Source organism: Propithecus coquereli, unplaced genomic scaffold, assembly GCF_000956105.1.
Source record: "Propithecus coquereli isolate 6110/MARCELLA unplaced genomic scaffold, Pcoq_1.0 Scaffold12, whole genome shotgun sequence".
Taxonomy (NCBI): domain Eukaryota; kingdom Metazoa; phylum Chordata; class Mammalia; order Primates; family Indriidae; genus Propithecus; species Propithecus coquereli.
The window spans coordinates 6,842,934-6,867,666 of NW_012136080.1; the positions used below are offsets into that span (position 1 = coordinate 6,842,934).

The 24,733-nt window shown below is 46.4% G+C and overlaps 1 protein-coding gene across 3 annotated transcripts in view; it reads left to right on the plus strand.

Annotated features, from left to right (window-relative positions):
* Nucleotides 1-24,733, plus strand: part of COLQ (collagen-like tail subunit (single strand of homotrimer) of asymmetric acetylcholinesterase) — a 58,877-nt gene that overhangs the window by 15,228 nt on the left and 18,916 nt on the right. Inside the window, exons 1-10 of one of the 3 annotated variants that reach the window (XM_012664192.1) lie at nucleotides 8,007-8,339; nucleotides 13,407-13,519; nucleotides 14,638-14,739; nucleotides 17,919-17,963; nucleotides 18,283-18,309; nucleotides 20,085-20,156; nucleotides 21,823-21,885; nucleotides 22,374-22,400; nucleotides 23,058-23,102; nucleotides 23,282-23,317. In XM_012664192.1, coding sequence (XP_012519646.1) covers nucleotides 8,264-8,339; nucleotides 13,407-13,519; nucleotides 14,638-14,739; nucleotides 17,919-17,963; nucleotides 18,283-18,309; nucleotides 20,085-20,156; nucleotides 21,823-21,885; nucleotides 22,374-22,400; nucleotides 23,058-23,102; nucleotides 23,282-23,317 — 606 coding nt within the window. In that variant the 5' untranslated portion in view covers nucleotides 8,007-8,263. Of the gene's footprint in view, nucleotides 1-8,006; nucleotides 8,340-13,406; nucleotides 13,520-14,637; nucleotides 14,740-17,918; nucleotides 17,964-18,282; nucleotides 18,310-20,084; nucleotides 20,157-21,822; nucleotides 21,886-22,373; nucleotides 22,401-23,057; nucleotides 23,103-23,281; nucleotides 23,318-24,733 lie in introns of those variants that run through there. The other 2 variants (XM_012664186.1, XM_012664200.1) reach the window with 2 other exon arrangements.

Genomic DNA, 24,733 nt, shown 5'->3' on the forward strand with positions numbered 1-24,733 from the left:
CCATTCATATATTTTCATACTATCTATCTCTCGAAAAGTTGTTGTAGTTATTATTTTTGATAGGTTTGTCTTTTAGTGTACCTACTCGAGATATAAGGGTTTATATGCCACAGTTACAGACAGCAATAGAATATATTATATTTGTGTTACCAGAGAGTTTTATACTTTCATATGATTACTTATTGTTCATTAATGTCCTTTTATTTTATACCGTAGAACTCCTTTTAGCATTTTTTGTAGGATAAGTCTGGTGTTGATGAAGTGTCTCAGCTTTTGTTTGTCTGGGAAAGTTTTTATTTCTCCTTCATGTTTGAAGGATATTTTTGCAGGATATAATATTCTAAGGTTAAGGTTTTTTTCCTTCAGCAGTTTGAATATGTCATGCCACTGTCTCCTGACCTGTATGGTTTCCACTGAGAAGTCTGCTGCCAGACTTATTGGAGCTCCTTTTTTCTTTTTTCTTGCTTCCCTTAGGACCTTTTCTTTACCCGAGCTTGATTATTAAATGCTTTGATGTAGTCTTATTTGGGTTAAATCTGCTTGGTGTTCTATGACCTTCTTGTCCCTGAACATTGATATCTTTCTGTAGGTTTGGAAAGTTCTCTGTTATTATTTTTTTAAATAAACTTTCTACCCTAGTCTCTCTCTCTACCTCCTCTTTAAGGCCAATAACTCTTAGATTTGCCCTTTTGAGGTTATTTTCTAGATCTTGCAGGGGTTCTTCATTCTTTTTTATTCTTTTTTTCTTTTTTCTCTTCCCACTGTGTATTTTCAAATAGCCTGTCTTCAAGCTCACTAATTCTTTTCTGTGCTTGATCAATTCTACTGTTGAGGGACTCTGATGCATTTTTTTCAATTTGTCTGTTGAATTTCTCAGCTCCAGAATTTCTACTTGATTTTTAAAAAATTATTTCAATGTCTTTGTTAAATTTCTCTGACAGGCTTCTAAATTCCTTCTCTCTTTGTCTTAAAATTTATTCAGCTTCTTCAGACCAATATTTATTGTACCTCCTACTATATACTTGACTTCTCAGTATACAAGTAGTTGGAGTTTGTGTGAGAGCAGAGAAATTAAGACAAGGAGACAACCTGTCTGGGTTCAAGTCACGACTCTGCCATTTACCTGGGAATTTATTGGAGCCTCAATTTACTTATCTGACAGGTGGAGAAAACATTAACAACTCTTAGAGCTGTTGTAGGCTGGTGCTTAGCACATAATAAGTGCTCAGTACTTATTATGATAGATGATGTTTGCAAGCTACATAAAGGTAGTTTGATGACAGTTTTTGTTTTCTGCTTTAGACCATGGATAAAGTGTCTTCTAGAAAAAGCAAGCAAACTTATATCTTACACCAGAATAAGTTACAAATGAATGAAAATTTAAATATAAAATATGAATCTAAACAATTAGTAGAAGAAACCTTGGGAGATTTTTGGGTAACTTTAGCATGGGGAAAAACCCAGAAACCCTGAAAAGAAAAAGAAAAACTACATAAAAAATTATATGTATAATAGCAAAAACAAAGTCAAAAGGCCAAAACTGGGGAAAAGTATGTGAAAGTCATATAATAAAGTGTTACTTTATATATAAGAAAAAAATTGTAAGAGAAAAATCAACAACCCACTGGAAAAATAGAAAAAATACAAATGGTTCTAAAATGTGTGAAAGTATTCTCAGTCTCATTCACTATAAGATAAATGCAAATTAAAACCACACTGAAATACCATTTTTCACCTATCAGATGGGCAAAATTCAGAAGGTCTGAACAGAGTGCTGGTGAAAGTATGCGGAAACTGTCACTCCCACCCATTGCTAGCGGGAGGGAATATGGATTGAAGGAGGCTTTGTGGGGATGAATTGGGCAACACGTGTAAAAATTACAAGTGCACATACTTTTTGACTCAGGATTTTTATTTCCAGGAATTCATCCAATGGACACACTTACCAGCATACACAAAGATGTATATGGAAAGTTATTTTATTACGTAGTTTGCATCAGCAAATGTTTGAAAATCACCCAAATGTAGGGGGCAGAATGAACAAGTTATGGTTCTTCCAAATGAATGCTATAGAAAAGTATATGGATGCATTAATGTAGTTTCACAGAATAATATCTTAGAAGAACTGTGAAGAAACCAAGAGGAGTACCATATGTATAATATAATATAAATATTACAAGTAACCCTTTGAGGAAGAGGGGGAAATACTATACCTACTTATTTGCTTGCATATGCATAAAATATTCCTAGAAGTATACATGGGAAACTAAGTAATTGATTGATAATAAATAATTGGAACTGGGTGGCTGGGGGAGAGGGGTGAGAGAGTTTTCGTGTATGCTTGTTCATACCTTTAAATTCTGAGTTACATACCCAAACAATTAAGCAAAACACCATCCTTATATACAAACCACCACCTTTTGTCTAGCGCAAAAGATGCACTTCTGTCTTTAAAAATCTGTTAGATGCAAAGCAGCAAGGGGAACTGAGATCTAAGAGAATTTCCAGAATGGTAGAATCACATAATTACAGTACTGGAAGAAGTCTAAGGTTCATCTCGCCAATTTCTGAATTGAGAAGCTCTGTCACTTAATTGAATCTGAAGGGGCAAACCCTAGGTTCCCCAGTTTCTGGAATCCAGGGATTTGAGTGACTCAGTGAGACAAATGGGTAGAGATGCCCATCCGTGCCAGTGGGCAGCCAGAGGGCTCCTAGTAACCCAGCTTCCCTCCTCCCCACCTGTTGTGGACCCTCGAACAACAGATACTGGAGGTGGGGGTAGGGAGCAGAGATATGGATGGGGGGTGGTCTGGGGAAAGGGATAAGTGAGCCAGGTGGTTTCGAGTTACAAGTGCCCATCGAGCTAAACTGTCACCATGGAAAAATGAAGGCATGGAAACACAGCGGCAGGAAACACAGGGTCTTTCCACTCAGCCACAGTTGTCAGCGTGTGTTGGAAATAACCCACCCTTTGGGCTTGACGCAGCTGGAGGGTTTTGTCTCTGACCTGTGGCCAGATCTCCCAAGTAATTCTACAAACTTGGCCTCCTCTGTCAAGCACTAGCAGAAGATTTAATAGCACTGGCTGATTTATGCTGGCCGCTGTAATCAAATTCAGAGCCAAGGCGCAGCCAGCCACGGGGAGGTTTCTTTATGTTCCCTTGGCTCCTAATAGCATTGTCTTCTCCTTCCTCTCTACTTACCACATGCCATTTGGTCAAATTAGAACTTGAACTCAAAAAGCAGATGGCTTTCTTTAGATAAGGTCCAAAATATTTCCTTTGTGGAGGAAAAAGGGGATAGATTTGTTTCTTTAAATCTGTGTGTACAAAGGAGACACTTTTGATACATATGACTTATATAAAATAATGACAAATAAAATGATTGATTTTCTTTCATCCTTGCAGTGAAGGCAGACTTTTCCTCCTCAAGGCATTTCTTTGGGGTGGGGTGGGGGCAGAAGAGAATGCCCTTTGAGGGGATTCAGTGACCTACCCAAGGTCTCATAATGAGTGGCTGCAGGCTTCTTCAGGTAACACTGATGCCCCAGCTCCATGCAGCTCCAGGAGCCCCTAGATACTGGCCAAAATGGGCGTTTGGCTGACCTACTCCCAACTCTAACCCATGTGGAGATATCTTCTGGTTTTCTGTTACATGCTTAACATTTTTTAATTTTATTTTTTATTATGAACAATTTCAAACATTCAAAAAAGTGAAAAGAACTGTTCGGGGAATATGAATATGTCCACTATTACGGGCTGAATTGTGTCTCCCCAAAATTCATATGGTGAAGCCCTAATAATACCCAGTCCTTAGATTGTAACTATATTTCGAGATGGGGGTTCTTCATAGAGGTGATTAAGTTAAAATGAGGCCATTAGGGTGGGCCCTAATTTAATCTGATTGATGTTCTTTTAAGAGGAGAAACTTTGGACGAAGAGACACCAGGGATGTGTGCACAGAGGAAAGGCATGTGAGGACACAGCAAGAAGGTGGCCGTCCACAAGCCGAAGGGAGGCCTCAGGAGAAAGCAAATCTGCTATGAGAAACGTATTTCTGTGTTTAAGCCACCCAGTCTGTGGTACTTTGTCACGACAGCCCTAGCAGACTAATATACCCACCACATAGATTCTGCATTGATTATCATTTTACTGTATTTACTCTATCATATATCTGTTTACCCATCCATTTTATTTTTTGGTGGATTTCAAAGTTAGTTTCAGATCCGTTGCCCACTTTGAGGAGTAGAATAGGAAAGGTAAATGTATGTTGACTGAAGGCCACCAACACCCTTGATCGAACCGTCTCTGTGGTCAGGATAGGCAGAGAGGCAACCAGAATTGTCTGCTCAAGGGAGTTTACAAAGCAGGAAACTGAAACCCAGAGATGAATAATCCTAAGGTTTGGTTAGAAAGACATGATTCTGAGCATTGGTAAATGACTCTAACCCTAGCTGGCTGAGGCAACACCTCTGGCTCCTTTGGGTGCCATTTTTTCTGAGGTTTCCTGCTCATTCTCTAGGTGGTGGTGGTGAAAAGAGGTCACCACTTTGTGCTGGTGACCAGCACAAAGTCTCCAGAGTCAGACATCTGGATTCTATCCTGGCCTACTTACCTCCTGACTGTGTGTGATTTTTAGGTGCATCCCTTAATCTCTCTGAGCCTTGTCTGAAAATGAGGATAATACTAATTCACACTTTGTGGTATTATTGTGGAGGTCAAAGAAGGATTGAATGGGGAACATCAGGGAATGTTTCCCATCGCTGGTGCCTTACTACTGGGTTGAGGCCAAAGGTGGGAAATGAGGAATTTGATCAGATATCAAGGGTGATCAGATATCAAGGGTGAGGGAGTCTTTCTAAACTCACTTATCAGTTTAGAATTAGGATTATAGCAAGAATAGGGTTCTTAACTGTAATTGGATTCTGCATGGAGGGACACAGAAGCTCACAGTTGCGGCCTAGTCAGGAGGAGGGCTTAGAGGAGCCTGACCAAAGTTTCATCAAGGAGAGAATTGTTGTCAGTGGGAAAGTAGAACCCAGGTCCTCCTACCTACTCCTCTGCCCACCAAGGTTCTGGGATGGAGCAGCAGATGTGAAGTGCCCCAGGGCTGATGGGATCCTAGGCTCTGCCCCAAACATGTGGATGTCTTTGCCTCACACGGGTACTCTGGATCCCTGGGAAGGGTGTCTGAGTTATCTAAGCCACAGAATCTCTCTGTGGGCCGGGCGCAGTGGCTCACTCCTATAATCCTAGCATTCTGGGAGGCTGAGGCGGGAGGATCGCTCAAGGTCAGGAGTTCAAGACCAGCCTGAGCAAAAGTGAGACCCCCGTCTCTACTAATAATAGAAAGAAATTAGCTGGGCAACTAAAAATATATAGAAAAAATTAGCCAGGCATGGTGGCACATGCCTGTAATCCCAGCTACTCGGGAGGCTGAGGCAGGAGGATCGCTTGAGCCCAGGAGTTTGAGGTTGCTGTGAGCTAGGATGACGCCACGGCACCCTAGCCCAGGCAACAGAGTGAGACTCTGTCTCAAAAAAAAAAAAAAATATCTCTGCAGTAGTGGTAGGAGACACCGAAAGAGGAAGATGCAAAGCAGAACCCACTTTGGCCTCGTTGGCAGCGAGCAGGCCTGTGTGTGGCAGCAGCGGGGACAGGAGGGTCTGGAACAGTGCCCAGGAGGCCGTATTCCAGAAGTGGTCTCTGGACTGGTTGATAAATCCCAGAGCTGCAATTAAGACGAAATACTGTGAATATGACACCTGCTGACAGCTTCAAGAAGGCCCCGGAAACTTTTATTATGAATTAGATTTTGCAGGCAGCTCTGCTGTGATAAGCCGGTGCTGTGGCCAAGGCACCTGAGGGAATTTGAGGGCAAAGATTGCTCACCAGTGGGGAACAGGGGAGATCCTCCCTCTTTGTCCAGGACCCTTATGAAGGACCACGTATGTCTCAGGAATTCCAGCCCCTGGAAGAAGCCAGAGCTGAAAAGGGCTTAGAGCCCATCAAGGCCCAGAGGGAAAATGAGTCGTCCAAGGTCACACAGCAAGTCACTGCCAGGGCTAGAGACAAGGGTTCCTAATCCCAGGCTGGCACACCTGGCTGAAGGGAGTTAAAGGTAGTTGAGATACATCCAGGCATTTGACTTAAGGAAATTCAACTGTTAGTGCTTGGGAAGACAGGGACAAAGCCAGGGAATGAGACAAAGTTAGAGATAGAGAGTCACAGAGACAGAGACAGTAAGACTGAGATAGAAAAGAGAACGGCAGAAGGAGGGAAACACAGAGAAGAGAGAGACAGAAGAAGACATTCATGAACCTAAATCGTTAGGTTCAAAATAGAGCTTCGAGCACCTGCAGAGCTGGATAGGAGCCCAGCGATCATCCAATCCAGACACCTTCATTTTTACAATAATGAAATAAACTACAACTGAGTGCTTTTACATTTGAAAACTGTTTTAGAAAAAGTTTGATGCCACGTGGTAAAAAAAATGCTTTTGGTGTGAAAAGTGGCAAAATTCCATCTCCAAGGGTTTCCGAAATGAAGTTTGAAAAATGAAGATCTTCAGGAATATGACCCAGAACAGGGAAATTTGGGAAAATATGATGCAGATATTTCTGCAACTGTCCAGGACTCAAGACTGAGCAATCTCTGTCCTTATTGCTGTTGCTGTTTCAAGAAGGACAAAGGGGAATTCCCCAGAGAAGGACCGAGGCCCAGAGCCTAAGCTTTCCCTCCCACTCCTCCCATCTTGGTACCAGCAAATTTCCTCTGCTTTCAAGGCTCAGCTCAAATGCTACCTCTTCCAGAAAGCCTTCCCTGATTTCTCACTTGGACCCCCTTCTCCTCAACTGGAACCCATCTCTTCCTCTTGTAAATCCTTCCATACATCCCATGTTAGCCATTTCTCTTTTTTCCACCTTACACGATAGTTATCCAAGAATATGTCAATAAAAGAGCCCTGATTTGGGGCCAAGAACTCCACAAGCTGTAGCTTTAATCCTCACAATAAACTAGCAAGGTAGATTTTGCCATACCCACTTTACAGATAAGGAAGGTGACAGAGAGAATGAATAACTTTGTCAAGGTCACACAGCTACTAAGTGGAAAAACCAAGATTCCAGGGTTGGTATTCTTTCCATGACACTGAACGACACATTCTGAGGGCAGGAATTGTGTCTAGTCATTGCATCTTGCACAATTTGGCACTCGCTGTATGTGTTTCTGAATGAATGAAACAGTAAATGATTGAATACAAGAAGTGTCTTTTCTTTTGAAGGCTATAGTGCAGGGTTCAACAAACTACAGCCTGCAGGTCAAATCCAGTCTGCCTCCTATTTTTGTGAATACAGTTTTATTGGAACACAGCTGTATTCATTCCTTTATGTGTTGCATATGGCTGCTTTCATGTACAATGGCAAAGTTAAGTTGTAAGAGAGACCATGTGACCCACGAAGCCTGAATATTTACTATCTGGCCCTGGAGTTTGCTAACTCCTGTTACACTGTGTGGTTTTTACCAAGTTGGTTAAAACAACAGTGCTTATTGTTAAGTACTAATAATCTTATCTTTTTAATCTAGAATATTGTGTGTGTCCATGCTCATGCACTGAGTATGCCTATAAGGCACAGATTTCAGTGTGTATCTGGATATGCCACTTTATTATTTTATAGACAGGCTTTGTCCAAAAAGATTTGCCCATGTGCCATTTTTTTGTTTGTTTGTGTTGTTGCTATTTTAATTAAGTTTAGCTTTGTCAGCAGTACCTTGGCACAGACGAGGTGAGAGCTGAGTCCCCTGGCCACTAAGGTCTTCTCTGAAGCAGAAGAGGGCAGATTCCCCTTGCACAGTCTCGGTGGGGGGTTGACTTTGAGGCTTGCCAGAGCGGTATTGACGAGGCAGTTTTTGAGCCAAATGAAAAGCAGCCTGTTTGACCAATTGCACTCCGTTTCTTCTCGGCTTGCAGGGGGATCAGTATCCCTGGGCTCCCAGTCTTGCATCCTCCCCTGAGCCAAAGGCACTCTTGTCCTCTAAGCCTCCCCTGGAGCAGCGTTTGTGGGCAGCCAGAGCAGGGCTTCCTCCCCATTCCTGCTCCTAGACCCCTGGCATCTGGGGCAGAAGCAACATCAAAGCAGGGATTGGCTGACTCCCACCCCAAATGCCAAGCAGGCCAGGCACTGGGAGCACTTGGGGGCGTGACAAATCTCAGCCTGTCTCCAGCTTGTGTTCCCTGGCCAGTCCGCCTTGGGCCTTGCCTCACGATGACAGACCCATCATTCAGCCTCGTTCATATGCTCATCATTTCAGGACTGCTCTGTTACTCAGCGTGCTGCTTAGGTGAGTTGTGTGTGCGTGTGTGCACATGTGTCTGCATGCTCCCGTTGTTTGGCAAAAAGACTCTTGGAAAGCAGACTTGTTTGGGGAGCAGGCTTTAAATTTTAAAATTCTCAGCCAGTGTTGGAATCACAATATAAAGGGGTTTCAAGGTGGAGTTGGTGGGGGCCTGGTGTACATGCTCATGTGTACTCTTGTGTGTGCCTCTCTGTGACCTTGACTTCAGGCTGGCAGGCTGGCAGCTGCAGCTCCCTTGGCTTTGAAGTAAAATCTTGTTCTGTAGTCTGGGGTCCCCAGGCATCAGTTGGCAAAGACACTCCCCCCTCACTCTCCAAGTGGACCGGCTTAGGTAGTGTGGCTCAGCAGCACAGCCACCAAAGTGCCAAATTGTTTTCTTTGTAGGTTGTGTCCTCTCCCACTCAGGGGCAAACTGCAGATGGCAAACTTCTACCATGGTCTTTCAGAGAAGTTCAGATTACTTTCAACTTTTAGGATCAGTATTTGTTTTTCAAAGTTTGTGTGGGGGTTGAAGGAAATGCATAGGGTGCAGCCTTCTCCGGAATATGTGAATTGGGGAAAACTTGGGGCAAATTACAACCAGTTAACATGAAAAGTTTATTGTAGCTGAGACGCCCAACTCCCAGTCAGAGCACTGAGAGCTGCCATGGAGCTGCCATGGATGTGCCCTTGGCCATCTTGCCACCCAGGTCTCTTTCTAGTGCAAGTTCCCACAGGCAGGGAAAGGCCCCAAAGCAGGAGGAGGAAGTAAAACGTGGACTAGCTCACCAACTGGACAAGCAGGTGCAAAACAGTTAGCATATGGCTGCACTTGTAATTTTCCAACCTGCTAAAGCAGCGTGCTTAGGTCACGTCTTTCCTTTGGTGACTTCTAATGATACATTTGCTGGATTTGAGGGGGGCGGCTTGATGCAAAAACGGGAGGCAGAAATGGAAAAGGCTGTCCTCAGTAACCTATTGCTGGGGTGGCTGTGAGTGGGGAGACGAAGATGGGCACAGTGGTGATCCTGGTGTCAGATTTATTTGAAGAAGGACTCTGCAGATGGCTTGGGCAAAACCCCTTGTGGTACAGATGAGGAAACTAAGTCCCAGACTGAGGAAGTGAGTTGTGCCAGGTCACATGACCACTTGTGCCCAGACTCATACTCTTTGCTCCAAGTCCATATCTTTCCAAGAGTAATTTGGAGTGAATCACTTTCCAAGGATGTGCCTCAGTTTCTCAAAATGAAATAGGAGAAAGTCTCCTTTTCAAGAGTAAGTATTGAGTCCGACAGGTAAAACCAGCATCAAAAACAGCAAAAAAATACCAAACACTTGCCAAAAGCCTACATTAAACAATTACCCATCCTTTGGTGATGCAGCGGCCACATACAATATAACTTTGGTGCCTTTAAGTCAGGGCAGGTGGTGCTGAAATTCCGTGATAGTTGGCATTTCCAAGGCAGCTGCCTGGGACTGAGCCACGGGGTGCGCCCGGGCTTCTGCAGGTTCTGTGTACACACACGGTTGTTTTCATTACAACAGAGCCTTCTGGGCTTTTCCAGACTGGACCCTGAGCTCAGACACGATTCCACAGAGACAGCATGGCCCTGAAGACCCACAGGCCACTCGGGTGACACCGAAATAGACATGTGAAGTCCTGGCTTAGTTGACTGGGAGGGAGGAGGGTGGGGGAAGCTGCTCTCAAAGCGTCCACCTGATGGAAATATCCTCAGCTGGAATGAGCTGTAAATAAACTAGACTGCTAAAAACAAACAGCTCCAGGGTGTTGGGGGAGGGGCAGAAATAGATGGCCTTCACCTGCTGGAAGTGAAGCGGGTCAAGGGGAAGGGTGAGGCGGAATGGGGTGGGGGAGTGAACAATGCAGATGCCTCAGCAGGAAAAGCATCCAATGATCTGTGGTCACTGGAGAGGTCTCCAGTTTCCAGGAAGAAATGAGAGAAGTTATTGCTTTGAATGATGCAAGGTCTTTCACCAGTGGAAGGCCACACAGGGTGCGGGGTGAAGGAAGGCATCGGAGGCCATATATGGTCTGGAAAAATCATGGTGATGAGTGCAAATTAGCCGTGCGGACCCGCCAGCCTCCCAGGTGTTCCTGGCTGGGAGAGGCTTTGTGGGAAACTGCAGCCTCAGCCCTTAGCTGTCTGCTGAGGCAAAAGAGAGGGAGGCAAAGGAGAAACTGCAGTGGACCTTAAAAGGGTTCCAGGGTTGGTGGGAGCCTGCCAGCCTTCTCCACGTGCCCAAGGGTGAGTGGAACAACTGAAGCTGCTCACTCTTAGCTACTCAGCACTCTAGGAAAGAAACTTGAAGAGGAATACACTGATGCTAATATCAAATTCTAGAACGATATAGATATATTATCTTACCACCAGGAGAGCTGCCCATGACAGCTGGAGCTTACCCGACACTCACAGCTCAGCATGGTCTTCTCCTGCAGCACAGAATCAATGTCACAGACACCAACATCAGACGGAGCCACCTGTGACTTTGATGGATCAAAACGAAAGAAAGAATTACTGTAATCATGAGTGAACACAGACGAAAACAAGACTATCGTCCAACCGCTAAAATGACCAAACATTCTCCTATCCTTGCTAATAGGAGTGATTGCTGCTTTTTTGTTTTTAAATTGATCACTGCTTTAGTCTTGCTCTGTTCTCTTCTAGATAAGAATTAAGACACCCAATTATAGACTAGCCCTTCCTTCCTGATAGCATCCAATCCAGAGCGAAGCCACACTTTCCTTCCTCCTAGTGTCTCCCCAAATCACCCAGCAAAAACCCCAATCCTAAAATAAATCCTTTCTAACACTGCCTTACTAAGAAGCCCCACAGATACTCCTGTGTTCTCCCTCGTTGCAGCGAGTCAGCAAACCCTGCTTGGTTGAACTGCAGGTGTGTTCCCGCGGTCCTTGGCTGTGGCATTGATGCTGTAGTCTCCAGTAGTGGTTGTAGGACCCCCTCCCCGCCTTCTTAGCTCCCCACTTTCATTTCTACCCACACGCAGTTATAGTGTAGAGTTCAAGAGGAGGGGCTCCAGAACCAGAGGGCCTGGCTCTGTCACTGGCTAGCTATATGAATTTGGGCACATTGCTTAACCTCTTTGTCTCCGTTAACTGATCTGTAAAATGGGGATGATGATGATATCAGTACTTAGCTCTCAGGGTTGCTGTGAGGAGTAGGTGAATTTATATGTGGGAACTATTTAAATGGTGCCTTGCACGTGGAGTTTGTCATTAATATTATTAATTCAGCAAACATTTGTGGAGTGCCTAGTGTATGCCAGGTACGGTGCTAGACCCGGGGGATAAAAACTGGCTCCTCTCAGAAAGCACAGTTTAGTCAGAGAGATTCAAGGAAACAGTTTTTCCCCATAGAAAAGACCTAACAGGGGTCAACCCAGAGAAAAACACAGCAGGGCCACTCAACCTTGGCCTGGGAAGTCAAGGAAAACTTCCTGGTGGAGGAGGCACCTGAACAGTTCTTGATGAATAAGTAAGAGTATCCAGGGCTGGGCTGCACTGGGGCTGACACAGTGGCCGTACAACCTGGTTACTTCTGGGGAGCAACCAGCACTTACTTGCCTGGTGCTGAGGCAGGTTCTGGAGCACTGGGAGCAGACAATAGGCAGACACTGGTCCCTGGGAGATAAGACAGAAAACTGGGATCAGAGCCGAGAGCACATGGTGGTCACCCTGCACGTGTTCTGTGAGGTCAGGGGTTCTGTGAAGGGGTGCAGGTGAGGGTACCATTGTGAAACCCAAACTGGGAGCTGAAAAATCATAGGTTTGGGCAATTATGGATATTGCTGCTGTGAACATTCTAGTACATGTGTATTAGTGAAAATACACCCACTTATCTGTTAGTAAATCCCTAGAGTGGAATTGGCGGGCTATAGTGTATGTCTGTGTTCAGCTTTAATAGAAAATGTCAAGCAATTTCCAAAGAGGTTGTAAAAATTTGCATTCTTGCCAGCCAAAGTTTGATAGTTCTGGTTGTTCCACATTCTTGCGACATTTGTTATGGTCTGTCCTTTTCATTTTAGCCTTTCTGGTGGGTGTGTAGTGGTATCAACCCAACGCACATCAGCGGTGTTTAGCAGAATGGATAAGTAGACGGAGTCACACAGTGGAACTCCGATCAGGGTAACAGCTACACACACAGCCTGGGTGATTCCCACAGGCTCTATGCTGAGTGAGAGAAGCCAAAGACAGGCATTCATATTTTACGGTTCCATTTACATAAAGTTCAAAATTAGGCAAAATGAATCCCTGGTGTTCGAATTCAGGATGGTGGCGGGGTGGAGGGGGAATGCAGAGATTGGAGATTAAGGGGGCTTCTGGGTTTGGGAGAGTTCTGTTTCTCAGTCTAGGTGCTGGTTTCTGTTGGGCTGTAACGCATCCGTGTGCTTGTTGTAAGGCATACTCCAACACTGCACACATGCTAACATGGAACATAGGCGAGACTCCACGGGAAAATAAAGCTATAAAGGGGCAGGGCCTTCCCTTCCTGTCCTCACACTTGGGATTAGGCCACCCATATACAGAGGCATTACTGTGACTCTCCAGTCGGATGGCTGACACTCACATGTGTGTAGAGTCTAGCGTCAATATATGTGTCTTAAGTGGTGAGTCCGGGTCTCCTGTAATTAATGAATTTGATTGATTCTGCCTCCCTGTCTAAACAATTTCCTTCTGAGTACATCAAAGTTATTAACACACACTTCCTTCTCCCCAGCGGGGGGCACATTACGCGTCCGAACTTTGCACACCTTGCCACATCTACAAAGTGACAAGTCAGTATCTGAAGAAGGAGAAACGGACCTTATAATGGTCACGGTGTCCACAGCATCTGCTTGTTTATTGACCGTCTTAATTCTGCAAAGGCAAGGGCAGGCTCTGTCAAGGAACAATCCGGAGGTGCACTCATGTCTCACAGGCCAGAAATTAGATTTGGAAGTCTGGGGTGGCAGCATGGGTCTCCCCAGGCACAGTGGGCATGACAGAGGCCCTGCCACTGACCCCGCTAACGAGCAGCGGTTTTCTCTGAACAGCCCTTCCCAGCCTGGATCAGAAGAAGCGTGGTGGCCACAAAGCATGCTGCCTGCCGACGCCGCCGCCACCGCCGCTGTTCCCACCACCGTTCTTCAGGGGGGGCCGCAGCCCGGTGAGTATGTCAGTGCCACCGCACAGCCCTCCCATCTGCCCACACTCAACGTGAGCTGCCTCCGGGAGCTTTTCTGACAGGCTCAACCCTTCACTCTCGCCCGGAGGTTGAGCCCTGGAATGGACAGTTTGCAGTTTCTGGGGCACGTCCCTCCTTCTCCAGCAATCTTAAATAAGGGATGGAGGGAAAGCCTTCTCAGCAGGGAACTGGATTTGGCAACATCCCATCTTCTTGAAAACAGTGAGGGGAATTTATAACTTTCTGGATTCCCATCAGCTGCTGAGATATGAAATTTCCCTTTCTGTTTTTCTTCTCCACAAGTATTTATGAAATTCCATTCCACAGCCCGTGTCTAACGCAGGCCATTTCCATAAAGTACCTCAGGAAGTAGTCCTGTAGCCACACTGAGGTGTGAGAGGGAATAGAATTTGGGAAGCGGAAAAGGTGACCAAACAGATCGGGAAACTGACCTAGAAGACAACAGACCGAGGCCTTCTAGGGACTTGGGATTCTCAGCTGTTTCCGGAAACTGTTAGACCTGCGCTGTCCGATACAGGACCCACTAGCCATATGTGTATCAGGCACTTGCAGTGTGGCCAGTTCAAGTGGAGATGTGCTGTAAGTGTAAAATGCACACCAGATTCTGAATACTTAGTAAGGAAAAAAGAATGTTAAATATCTCATTAATAACTTTTTGGGTTAAATAAAATATGCTATTAAAATTAATTTCACTTGTTTCCTTTTACCTTTTTAAAAGGTAAAATTGTGGCTACCAGAAAATTTAAAAGTACAGTGTGGCTCTCACTGGTGGCTCGCATTACATTTCCATTGGACAGTGCTGTCCTAGACATTGGATAAAGCCCCTGAAGTGAGCTTCCTGACTCGGTCCAAAGAGGCCATTATGCCTCTGTAATCCACTCAAGCCAGGCACGTCTCTAGAGCAGCTGAGAGAACAGAAGCTGGCGGCCCAGAATGTTGTCATCTTGGGTCATTCATTGGGGAGCCAGGAAACTACCAGTCTTGGGGACCTGGCCCTGGAGCAGGTCTGTGTCCAGGGTGGGGACCCTTCCTCTGTCCCCGAAGTCTGACCTCTATCCCTGTGTTGCTTTGCACTGAAGCTTCTCTCCCCAGACATGAAGAACCTCATCCTGGAACTGGAGACCTCGCAGTCCTCGTGCATGCAAGGCTCGCTCGGCTCCCCTGGGCCTCCCGGCCCCCAGGTTGGTGCACCATTCCAGACCCTCTTGCTGCCTTCTGTTCAGAGTAGGGAAGCCCACTGGGCACAGCCTCTTAGTGTGTGCCCCTTCACATGTGATACAGGGCTGTGTTTCCTTCTCTCGCTTACCTCCTGCTCCAGAGCCACATGGATAGACCACTGACCCCCTCTGAGTGAATTCTGGCTCCCCAGACTGGATTCCCTTTCTATGCAATGGGGATAATAATTGCCCCTGCTGTCCTGGATTTCAGGGGGAATCAAATGAGATGCTGCCTATGTGGATGTGGTTGTCATTACAGTTGTCAGCAAACCCTCGATGACAGTGCCTCGTGTGCTCATTGATCCCCCGGTGGACCCAGAGGTGCTGTATTCAGTGCTGGGAAGTGGGAGCAAAGAGGAACTTGTCACCCTGAGCTTCACTGGGTCCCCTAGTACTGCTACCAAGCAGCCCACTGCTCCCCACAAAAGCTAAAGGGAAGAGTGAGGAACAGGCAAAATGCTAGAGAAAGAACTTTCTTTTTTTATTTTTTATTTTTAGAGAAAGGACTTTCAAAACAAACAAAAGAGTACCCTGCAGAGACCCCACCTTACAGACTCCTGGCTACTCTGGCCCACCTCTGAGAGGGGCTCCATCAACGAGGACATCCCTGGCCCGGGGCTCCGGGCCTTCCATGGGGAGGAGAAAGAGGGTGTAAGGATCAGTCAGTTCCCCGGGTGCCTTCCCATGCAGGGGGCACAGAAATCATGTCACACTTCTGGGTAAACCCTCCTGTGGCTTCCCGTCACAGGAAGACTAAGAGCCAAACTCCTAACCCTGGATTACAAAGCTCCACGGTAGGGGACTCTGGCCCGCATCTCCTACATCATCTCACACCGCCTCCACCGTCCTCTCCACTCAGCCACAGGGACCATCGCCTGGGCCCTCAAATCCTCCAAGCCTGCTTCAGCCTTAGGGCATTTGCGCTTGTAGTTCCTGCAGTTTGAGATGTTCTTCACTCTGGTTTTTATCATGGCCAGCTCCTTTGGACACTAAGGACTCAGCTTGCATTTCTTCCTCAACCACCCAATCTGTCGGTCACAATATCTATTTTAATTCTCTGCACAGTTTTCCATCCTGTTGCAGTTCTCTCTCTTTCTCTCTCTCTCTCTCTCTCTCTTTCTCTCATTCCTGGTCTCTGGGTCTCCCCTCTGTAAAATGTTACTCAGTGGCAGGGGTTGGCATACTATACTTGTGGATCAAATCCTGTAGCAGCCTGTTTCAAACTTTAACTAAAGTCTTATTGTCTATGGCTGCTTTTGCACTACAAGGACAGAGTTGACTAGTTGTGGCAGACACCAAATATGGCCCACAAAGCCTAAGATATTTACTATCTGGCCTTTTACAGAAGAAGTTTACTGACCCCTGGTCTATGAGAACAGGGACACTGTCCATCTTGCTCACTACTGTGTTCCAGCCTCCAACAGTGCGTGGTTCTTCCTATAGATTTATTGACTGCAAGAAAGAAAACAGGACTCTGAGCCTAGAGTTGGCCAGAGACTGCCGCAGAGGGGCTGGGAAGTCTGCAGAAAGGCAAGATGGAAATCCTCTAAGGTGCATTTCTATCTTCCCACCTTCAGCAGTCTACTCTGACAGATCTCGGGCACATGGGAACCCACAGAAGATGGGAAGGAAAAGGGGGATTCTCTGCTGATCTCGGAGTAGTAGCTCTCTGGTCACACTTGCACATCTCTAACCTTGTGCGATCCCATTTGAGGCACACGGAGTCTGCACTGCCCAACTGCAGGGTCTGTGCAACCACCTCGGTTCCCTTAGCACACAGCATGAATGCTGTCCCTTCCCAAAGTGAGATCGCTGGACCAGCGACATTGGCGTCTTATGTAAGTTGGTTAGCCATGCAGAACCTCATCCCCACTAACTTGTTCAATCAGAATCTGCATCTTAACAGGACACCACCCCTCCACTGAGTGAATGGTGTAAATCATCTGAACATTAAAGTTTGAGAGGCACTGAGCTAGAACACAATGACCTTGTAAAATAGTTCTAGCCCATTTCGAGAAATGGAAAAAACTAAGGCTTGGAGGAATGAAGGGAATGAAATGAAAACTCTTGCTCCTCCCCATCCCCAAACAGACAATGAATAAGCCAAAGATGGTGGTTCTCAAATTATCTGCAAATTCCAATCCCCTGGGGAGCTTCAGAAATCGCTGATGCTTGTGCCCCTCCCCCAGAGACTGATATTTAATTGGTCTGGGATGGGGTCTGGGCTTTGGGATTTTTCAAAGATCCCCAAGAAATTGTATTGTGCTGAGAGATTTGGGAACTACTGGCTGGGAGGGCTGCGTGTCAGTTGGACAAGTTTCTAGAAATCCTATTTCAAGAAGGCAGGGCTTCGCATTGTGTGAGTTCACCTGCAGATCTTGGAGGTGCAGTGGGTGTGCGGAGTTTTGATGGCTGCTGTTGTGAGGAATTTGGATGGCAGCTGACTGAGCATTTCACAGGTGCATGAGCAGAAAACACTTGCATTCTGGCTGTGGGTGTGCAAAGCTTGGGTGCAGTGGGCTCTAGAGTCCCTGAGCTGGAGTCAGTGCCACTCCTGTGTCTGGGCAGTGGGACAAAAATGCACAATTTACTCGCCCACATTCTCAATGTCTTAAAAAAGAAGACTTTTCCTGCCGAAGGAGGGAAGGGGAGAATTATTTGGCACCTAGCAGCCACAGATCACCCATGGGAATTTGGTTGGCTGCCGATGTATGCAAAACTTAACTTCTCTCTCATCAGCACCCCACAGAAGCTTGGTAACAGTAGCTGAAAAGATATGAGAGGCGGCAAAGCCTCCTGTTTTCAGCAAATGGAATTTCTTCAAGACTCTTGAGTTGCTCTCACCTAGCACTTGGGATGTTTCAGGCAACCAAAGGTTCTAGGGAGAAAATTAAAATCACAGAGAGTAGATGTGTAATCATTGCAGCCCTGGAACCACTGGAACCACAGCTCAGAGAAGGCTAAAGAGGAGCAGGACAGAGAGGAGGGGATTGGGCCGGAGGGCACGAGAGGGGCCTCGTGGGTGGGGCATCTGCGTGGGGAACGAGGCTGCTGCTGTAGGAGCCCAGTGCACCAAGAGCCTCCCTGCCAGGCCTGTCTCGGTCTGATATATACTTTCTTCACTTCTTATCTTGATTGTCTAGGGTCCACCAGGACTTCCGGGCAAGACAGGACCAAAGGGAGAAAAGGTAGGAGCCACTACTTTCTTCGACCCATCTCTCCTTGGTAATTCCAGCCTGTTTTCTGGGGATGGCACCAACACTTTTCTGGTTGAGATTTCTAGACATGTGCTAATTCTGCCTTAGTGTGTGAGGCTAGGCTCCGTGATGGCTGAGCTGCTGCAGCAGGTGTGGGACCCCACTGGTGTATTCTGACTTGGCCGCTGATATGGCTGGGGGGCCTGCGAGCGGCCAAGCGACCGAGCCTCATGGCCGTGCCCAGTCCTCGGCCCTCCTAAGCCCTCTGCTTCCAAAGCAGCCTCTCCTCACCTGTCTTCTCCATCCACAGGGGGAGCTTGGCCGACCAGGAAGGAAGGTATGGTCTGTGCTGTTCTGTCGGCGTCACACGGGCACCTGTGCTCCACGTGCGTGTGAGTGTGTGTGCGCTCCTGGGATGGGGGACCAGCAGTGCACTTCAGTGGCCACCAATAAAAACCTAGGTGGACAATAATGGTGCTGCCACCCCTAGGATGACAGGAGTGATCTTGCCCTTTCTTCCAAATCCTTTGCTTAGGAGTTGGAGCCTGCTACTGCCAGGCATTCAGACTCCTTCCAGGAGCTGCCAAGCCTGGCCAAATTTCCCCCAGCCTCAGACCATCTCATCCTGCCACCCATCAGAGAAACCCTCCAAGGCCCCAACCATTAACACAAAATAACTCTCGCTGTCTATTTGATTAAACTGGCATAAAGTGCCAGAGCAGACAGAAACAAATGGCTTTTGCTTTTTGGCCCAGCTGAAATAAATGGAAGTTACTTAAGGTCACAGTGACTCTGAGTGAACCAAATACATGTTATTAAGACTCTCATTAGTGTCAAGAGGGAGTAAATCAGTAGGCTATTATATTTGCTGTGGTCGGTGGATACAGACACTGAATTCCTAGGTCTCAATGATAGAAGGAGGTGCAAACCTTTGGCCAAGAAAGATGCACATGGCTCTAAATATAAATTAGTGTATTTCTCATTAAATGTTTTTGTTCATATGGTTTCACTGTTGACAACAGCCTTAAACTGAACAGACCTTTGCAAGGCAAAATTACAACTCTGTAGGGCACAGATGAAAACTCTAGCCATGGCACAGCTGAAATGCTGGGCTGGAAACAGTCCTGGGGTGGTCTCCATGCTCAGACCTAACGAGGACCATGAGTGATTAGTGACGTCTGCATGGATGTGGGAGGCAAGAGAAGAAACCAGTACACACGCCAGCATTTGGTGCCTCTGGTTTAGGGGCTGAGCCCTTCACATGTCTAGCTAATGTGAAATTAGCCAGTGGGTGCAGAGGTCAAGATAGACCCCCAGTTCCTGCTCTCACTCTCTCTTGCAGGGCTCCATAGCCCTGGCTTGACAGAGACAGGGACAGCATGTACCACGTGCAAGTGAAGAAATTATTAAGGGAGCACTCTGAGGAGGAGCCTGGAAGGGAGTGGGAGAAGCTGGGGACGGTGGTGTCAGGTGAAGCCCAGCCTCTGGGGCCTGATCCCTAGGGAACCTGGGGAGTGTGAATTGCCCTACAGCTTGTCCTGCCTTGAGGTGAGGAGCTGGGCTGTTGGCTGCAGGAAGAAGAGGCACATTACTAGGCAGTTCCAATTACCCCAGGGCAAACTCCACAGTTGCAGGTTGCAGGAATGAGTTGTTAGCCACAGGAAAGGTAGCCTCGGGGGGATGGGTGCTCTGAGCAGGTAAAAAAGACCTTGAGGGAGTACCAACAGCATCAGCTACTGCTCCCCAAACATAGTCCTATCTCGTTCTACAGCATGTCTTTGGCAAGAAGCCATGGGAATGCAGGGGACATTTGGGACGGGAGTGTGGAGGTGATGAATATTGAAAAACCAAGAAGTTTAGAATCCCTTTCCCACCGCCCTCTATTTGAGTAGAGTAAGATCTTGTTTGGTGATACAATGTGACACTAAGGGTTTAACTTATACCTAAGTGACCCAACTCTTTAGGCCATCAGTCTTTGGAGGGTGGGGATGAGAGTCCTGGGGGCCATACTTGAAGGCCCCATCCTCCCCATGGGTCCCAGAGGCAAATATTATTTCTTGGAAGTAAAGAAACAAACCCATTTGTCTTGACTTTTGTTCTTGGTCTTTGAAGGGTAGACCTGGCCCCCCAGGTGTTCCTGGTATGCCCGGGCCTGTCGGCTGGCCAGGCCCTGAAGGACCCAGGGTAAGTGTGGTGTGCTTTGGGAGCTCTTATGGTGTCATAGCAAGAGGAGGGAGGATGGCAGCTCCCCTGGCACCTGGCACATAGTCAGTGAATCACTTCCTCAAGAGGAGAAAGAAGAAGGGAGCTTGAGGACTGTCCATAGGTCCCCAAACACTTCCTCCTTCACTTGGACTATAAGACCTTGGTCAGTTTCTGTGGGAGGAGAAAAGGGGGGCAGCTCCACTTTTCACAGGGACCCTGGTTCTCCTTTGTCTTGAGAATGAGCAGCCTGTTCTGTGGTTTCCCTGAGATGACCTAAGAGGGGCTTGTTCCTGGGAAGCTCTCGCCTGTCTTGCTGATCTGGCAGCGGGTGGAGGGTTGGTAGGGTGTGTTGGCTGGCTGAGGAATGGCAATCCTACGTTCAGAGAGGGATTGCCAAGGGCTGGTGAAATCCCTTCCTCAATCAGGGCATGGAAGGCAAACACCCCTACCTATGCCTCAGTTTGTGTTCTTCTCACTGGTGGTCATAGGCTAGAGGGTTCAGAGGCCAGGACTCAGGAATTTTACCTGTAGAAGTCAGGGCTGGGCACATGGCTAACACCATCTTCTCTGATTCACTTACTGGATGTGTTATGGGAGGAGAAAACTGTGTTTCCAGTCTTCTTAGGACAAGTCCCAGGATATTTCTTTTAAAAATCCTCTGTATAGTGCTGAGCTGTCCAACATGGCAGCCACTGGCCACATGTGACTCTTGAGCCTTTGGAATGTAGCTAATGAACTGAGGAACCAAATTTTTAAATTCTAATTAATTTAAGTTCGAATTTAGACACCTTAACTTAAGTCAGTTATCTGAAAACATTTAAGTATGTTTGGAGCAAGTTGAATGTGTGAATCTGTTTTTTCAACTATAAATTTTATGGACTGTAAATACAGATCGAGTATTTTGGATGAAAATTTAGCACCTGAACTGAGATGTGCTTTAAATGTAAAATACTCAGTAGGTTTCAAGTAGTTGTTATGAAAAACAGAGTGCAAAACATCTCATTAATAATTTTTATATTGATTACATTTTGAAATGCTAATTAGATTGAATTAACTATATTAAATGGGATGTATTCTTAAGATTAATTTCACCTGTTTAGTTTTACTTTTAATGTGACATTTAAAAAACTTTTCAAGTAAGTATGTGGCTCACCTTATATGTCTTCTGGTTAATGCTGGTATAAAGTCTTTTAGTACAGAGGGTACTGGGAGTTCCAATTGCAAACCATTCGGAGGGGCCTCCCTATGCAAAGGGCAAAGCAGGCAAAGTTTTTTTGTGTGTTGACAACTTATCTTCTGAAGCCCCAGTGCCCTCATGCTTTCTCCCCTACCCTCTCACAATCCTCACTAGGAAAAGATCAAGTATCACCATTTAAAACATCTTAGCGAGCATTTAGTTTGGAGATCTGCTTTACTTTGGGCATTTCCATTTTGTGTTTCATCTCAATATAGGAGTGAAATATGGAGTATGGGGCCGTAGGACTCTGGGAGGGAGCAAAGGGGCATTTGGACATTTGGAGCCTCAGATTCACAAGCCAGTTCCAATGTTCTCAGTTCCATCCTGATCTTGCCCATGACTCTCCTGGTTCAGTTTCTCTAAGAAATGTCACTGTGGGTCTTTTTTTCCGTATTCTGTTTCCCACAGGGTGAAAAAGGTGACATGGGTATGATGGGCCTGCCAGGGTCAAGAGGACCAATGGGCTCCAAGGTGAGTGTGTGGTCCACATGGACATTCCCAGGTCTTTTCACTAAGGTTCTGGAGCAGCTGCCATCTACAAAGATGGGGACTAGGTGGGGCTGCTATCCTAGGCTGGAGAATGTCACAGGTATTGCAGGGCCTGGCACCAGGGTGCTCACCTTTACCAGACCTTTAGGGGACATCATGCCTTGGGATGCAGGGACATATTGATGCCATTCCTGCTGTTCTCCTGGGCAGTGAGGGGCAAGCCTCTGGACAACAGGGCTGATGGAAACCTTTGACCAGGTCTTTGCAGGGTGAGAAAAGCAATGTTCTTTTTAGGCCTGGTATAAACACAACCCTCTGGGACATCTTTGTGTTTACTTCTGCAACCCCGCTAAAACTTCCAGCACAGTGCGGAGACACATATCACCACCACTTTCAGGGATTCCTTCCACTCTGCACCAAACCAAAGGTCCTACGGGTTGATTGTAAATGCACCTTCTGCTTTCTTTTAGGGATACCCTGGATCCAGAGGGGAAAAGGTTAGTGCTGGTCTCTGATGGCATCCAGAGCCTGGTGTGGGTGGGAGGCCCTGGCATTGGTGATATGCAGAGGGTGGGCCCAGCTCTCTCTTTAGTCAGCAACTGCACTGACCATCCCTAGATATTCCCCGTCCTTTGTCAGTGGGCTGAGAGAGAAGTGAGGGGCCTCCTGAAGAAGGCAAGCAGGATAGGGAGGGCTCCCGTGGAGGCAGAGGCCCCGCAATGAAGCAGATAAGCCAACGAAGGCCGTGCCTGGTAGAGAATGAGCACAGTTTGCATGGAGTGCTGCAGGCAGATGGCGGATGTGTGTCTTTAGGCCAAGCTTCCACCACCATCCTCCTCATCTGTCCAAAAAGCAAACCAAACCAAAACAAAACAAAAACCAGCATGACCTGGGGACAATTTCCCCACAGGATGAGAGAAGATCTGGGACCCAGAATTTTATATGAGTTGTCCTTTATTAATGCAAGAGATCTCTGGAGTTCAACTAGAAGGTAGATCACAAAGCACTCCTTCCCTGGGCAAGTCACCTGGTATCTCTGAGCCTATTTGCCTGTAAAATGAAGGTATTGGCCTAAGGAGCTTTTCAGTTTGAAACGCTCCAATTGTCCCTCCCTTGCTCCAAGGCATTAACTCTCTCCTGTGGTTTCCTCCTAGGGATCTAGAGGTGAAAGAGGCGACTTGGGTCCCAAAGGAGAAAAGGTAATGGCCACTCCACAGAAATGACAAACTTCAGTGGAGTGGCGGCCTCCTGTCCACCCCACCTGCGGACTGATGACGGACTGACAGGCCTCCGTCTTGAAAGGGGCCAGCCAAGCTTGTCCGAGCCTTTTCAGGTGTTATTTCACAGGTGATCACATTGTTTGTTGCTCTTTTCACAGGGCTTCCCAGGGTTTCCTGGAATGTTGGGACAGAAAGTAAGTACCTAGAAGTTAGACCTCAGTAAAAAAATCAGGCCCTCCAAGCACAAGAAAAAGAGTTCTGCCTCTTTATCTGTCAGGCAGGAAAAGTGGGTTTAACCATGGAAATGGAAGGTTCTGCATTAGGGTGGGGAGCGAGTTGCCTTACACATTGGGGACAGGGTGGCAGGATGATCCGAAGCCTCCCTCCAACTCAGTGAGAGGGAAAGGACAACCCATCTGGGTAGAGAGAGGCCCTTCTTTGCTTTTCCTGCCTCTCAGAGGGCTGCAGTAATGTTCGAACTCAGAAACCTCTCTGACAAAGCACTCAGATCTGAGCTACAAGGGTCAAGGCCCCCTCAGCACATGGGCCCCAGCGCAAGGCACAGGCATCTTTGGTTTAATGTCATTGCTGCCTAAACGCTTAATGCAACCCTTCAAGGGTCGTACACATCCTGCCAGAGGGACATAGAAGTATTTAAATAGTTAAATATTTAGTGGATATCTTGCTTGGGAGAAGGCTTAATAAAGAAAGGAATCACTTTCAGGTAACTTAAAGGAAAAAATATTCAGTAAATAACAATAGAGTGGTGCGCAGATTTGACAAAAATTGTGAAGGTGGCCATTGACCAACAGATTTTTGGAAAATTTTACTTAGGGATAGGGTCTAGGGAAGAAGAATGAGGTGGTGAGGGGGGTCATCAGAGAATAAAGAGAGAAAAGTACAGAAATGGCCATTTAGAACAGCTCCTGGCTGGGCGCAAGCAGCTCATACCTGCAATCCCAGCAAGGTGAGAGGATCACTTGAGGCCAGGAGTTGGAGACCAGCCTGGACAATACAGCAAGACCCTGTCTCTACAAAAAATTTAAAAATTAGCTGGGTATGGTAGCACATGTCTGTAGTTTCAGCTACTTGGGAGGCTGAGGCAGGAGGATCACTTAAGCACAGGAATTCGAGGTCATAGTGAGCTATGACTGCACCACTGTATTCCAGCCTGGGCAACAGAGCAAGACCCTATCTCTAAAAAAAGAAGGAAAAAAAAAAAAAGAACAGCTCCTAAGCTAACACCGTGGTGTTGGTTGCTCATGCTGTAAGGTACTGACATTGGAAATCATGATTTAAAACCTAGGTCTCAGACCATGATATTCCTCAAACATGCAAATGGGATTCTTTCTTAGTATTTTTAATTTTTTAAGTTCACCTTAAAGTTTTATTTTCCAAACTTCAATAAACATTCTTATCTGACCTTATCCAGTCAGTAGAGCATGTTTAAATATTTTCAATCATCATGCATTAATTTATTATGATTTATCACTACCTTAGGCTGTCAGAAACTCTGTTCCTGCTACCTTTGATAGGGTGTTGGATTAAAAAGAAAAGATTAATTATATAAGCAAATTAAAGGAAACAGTAAAAGAGAAAAAAATAATTTT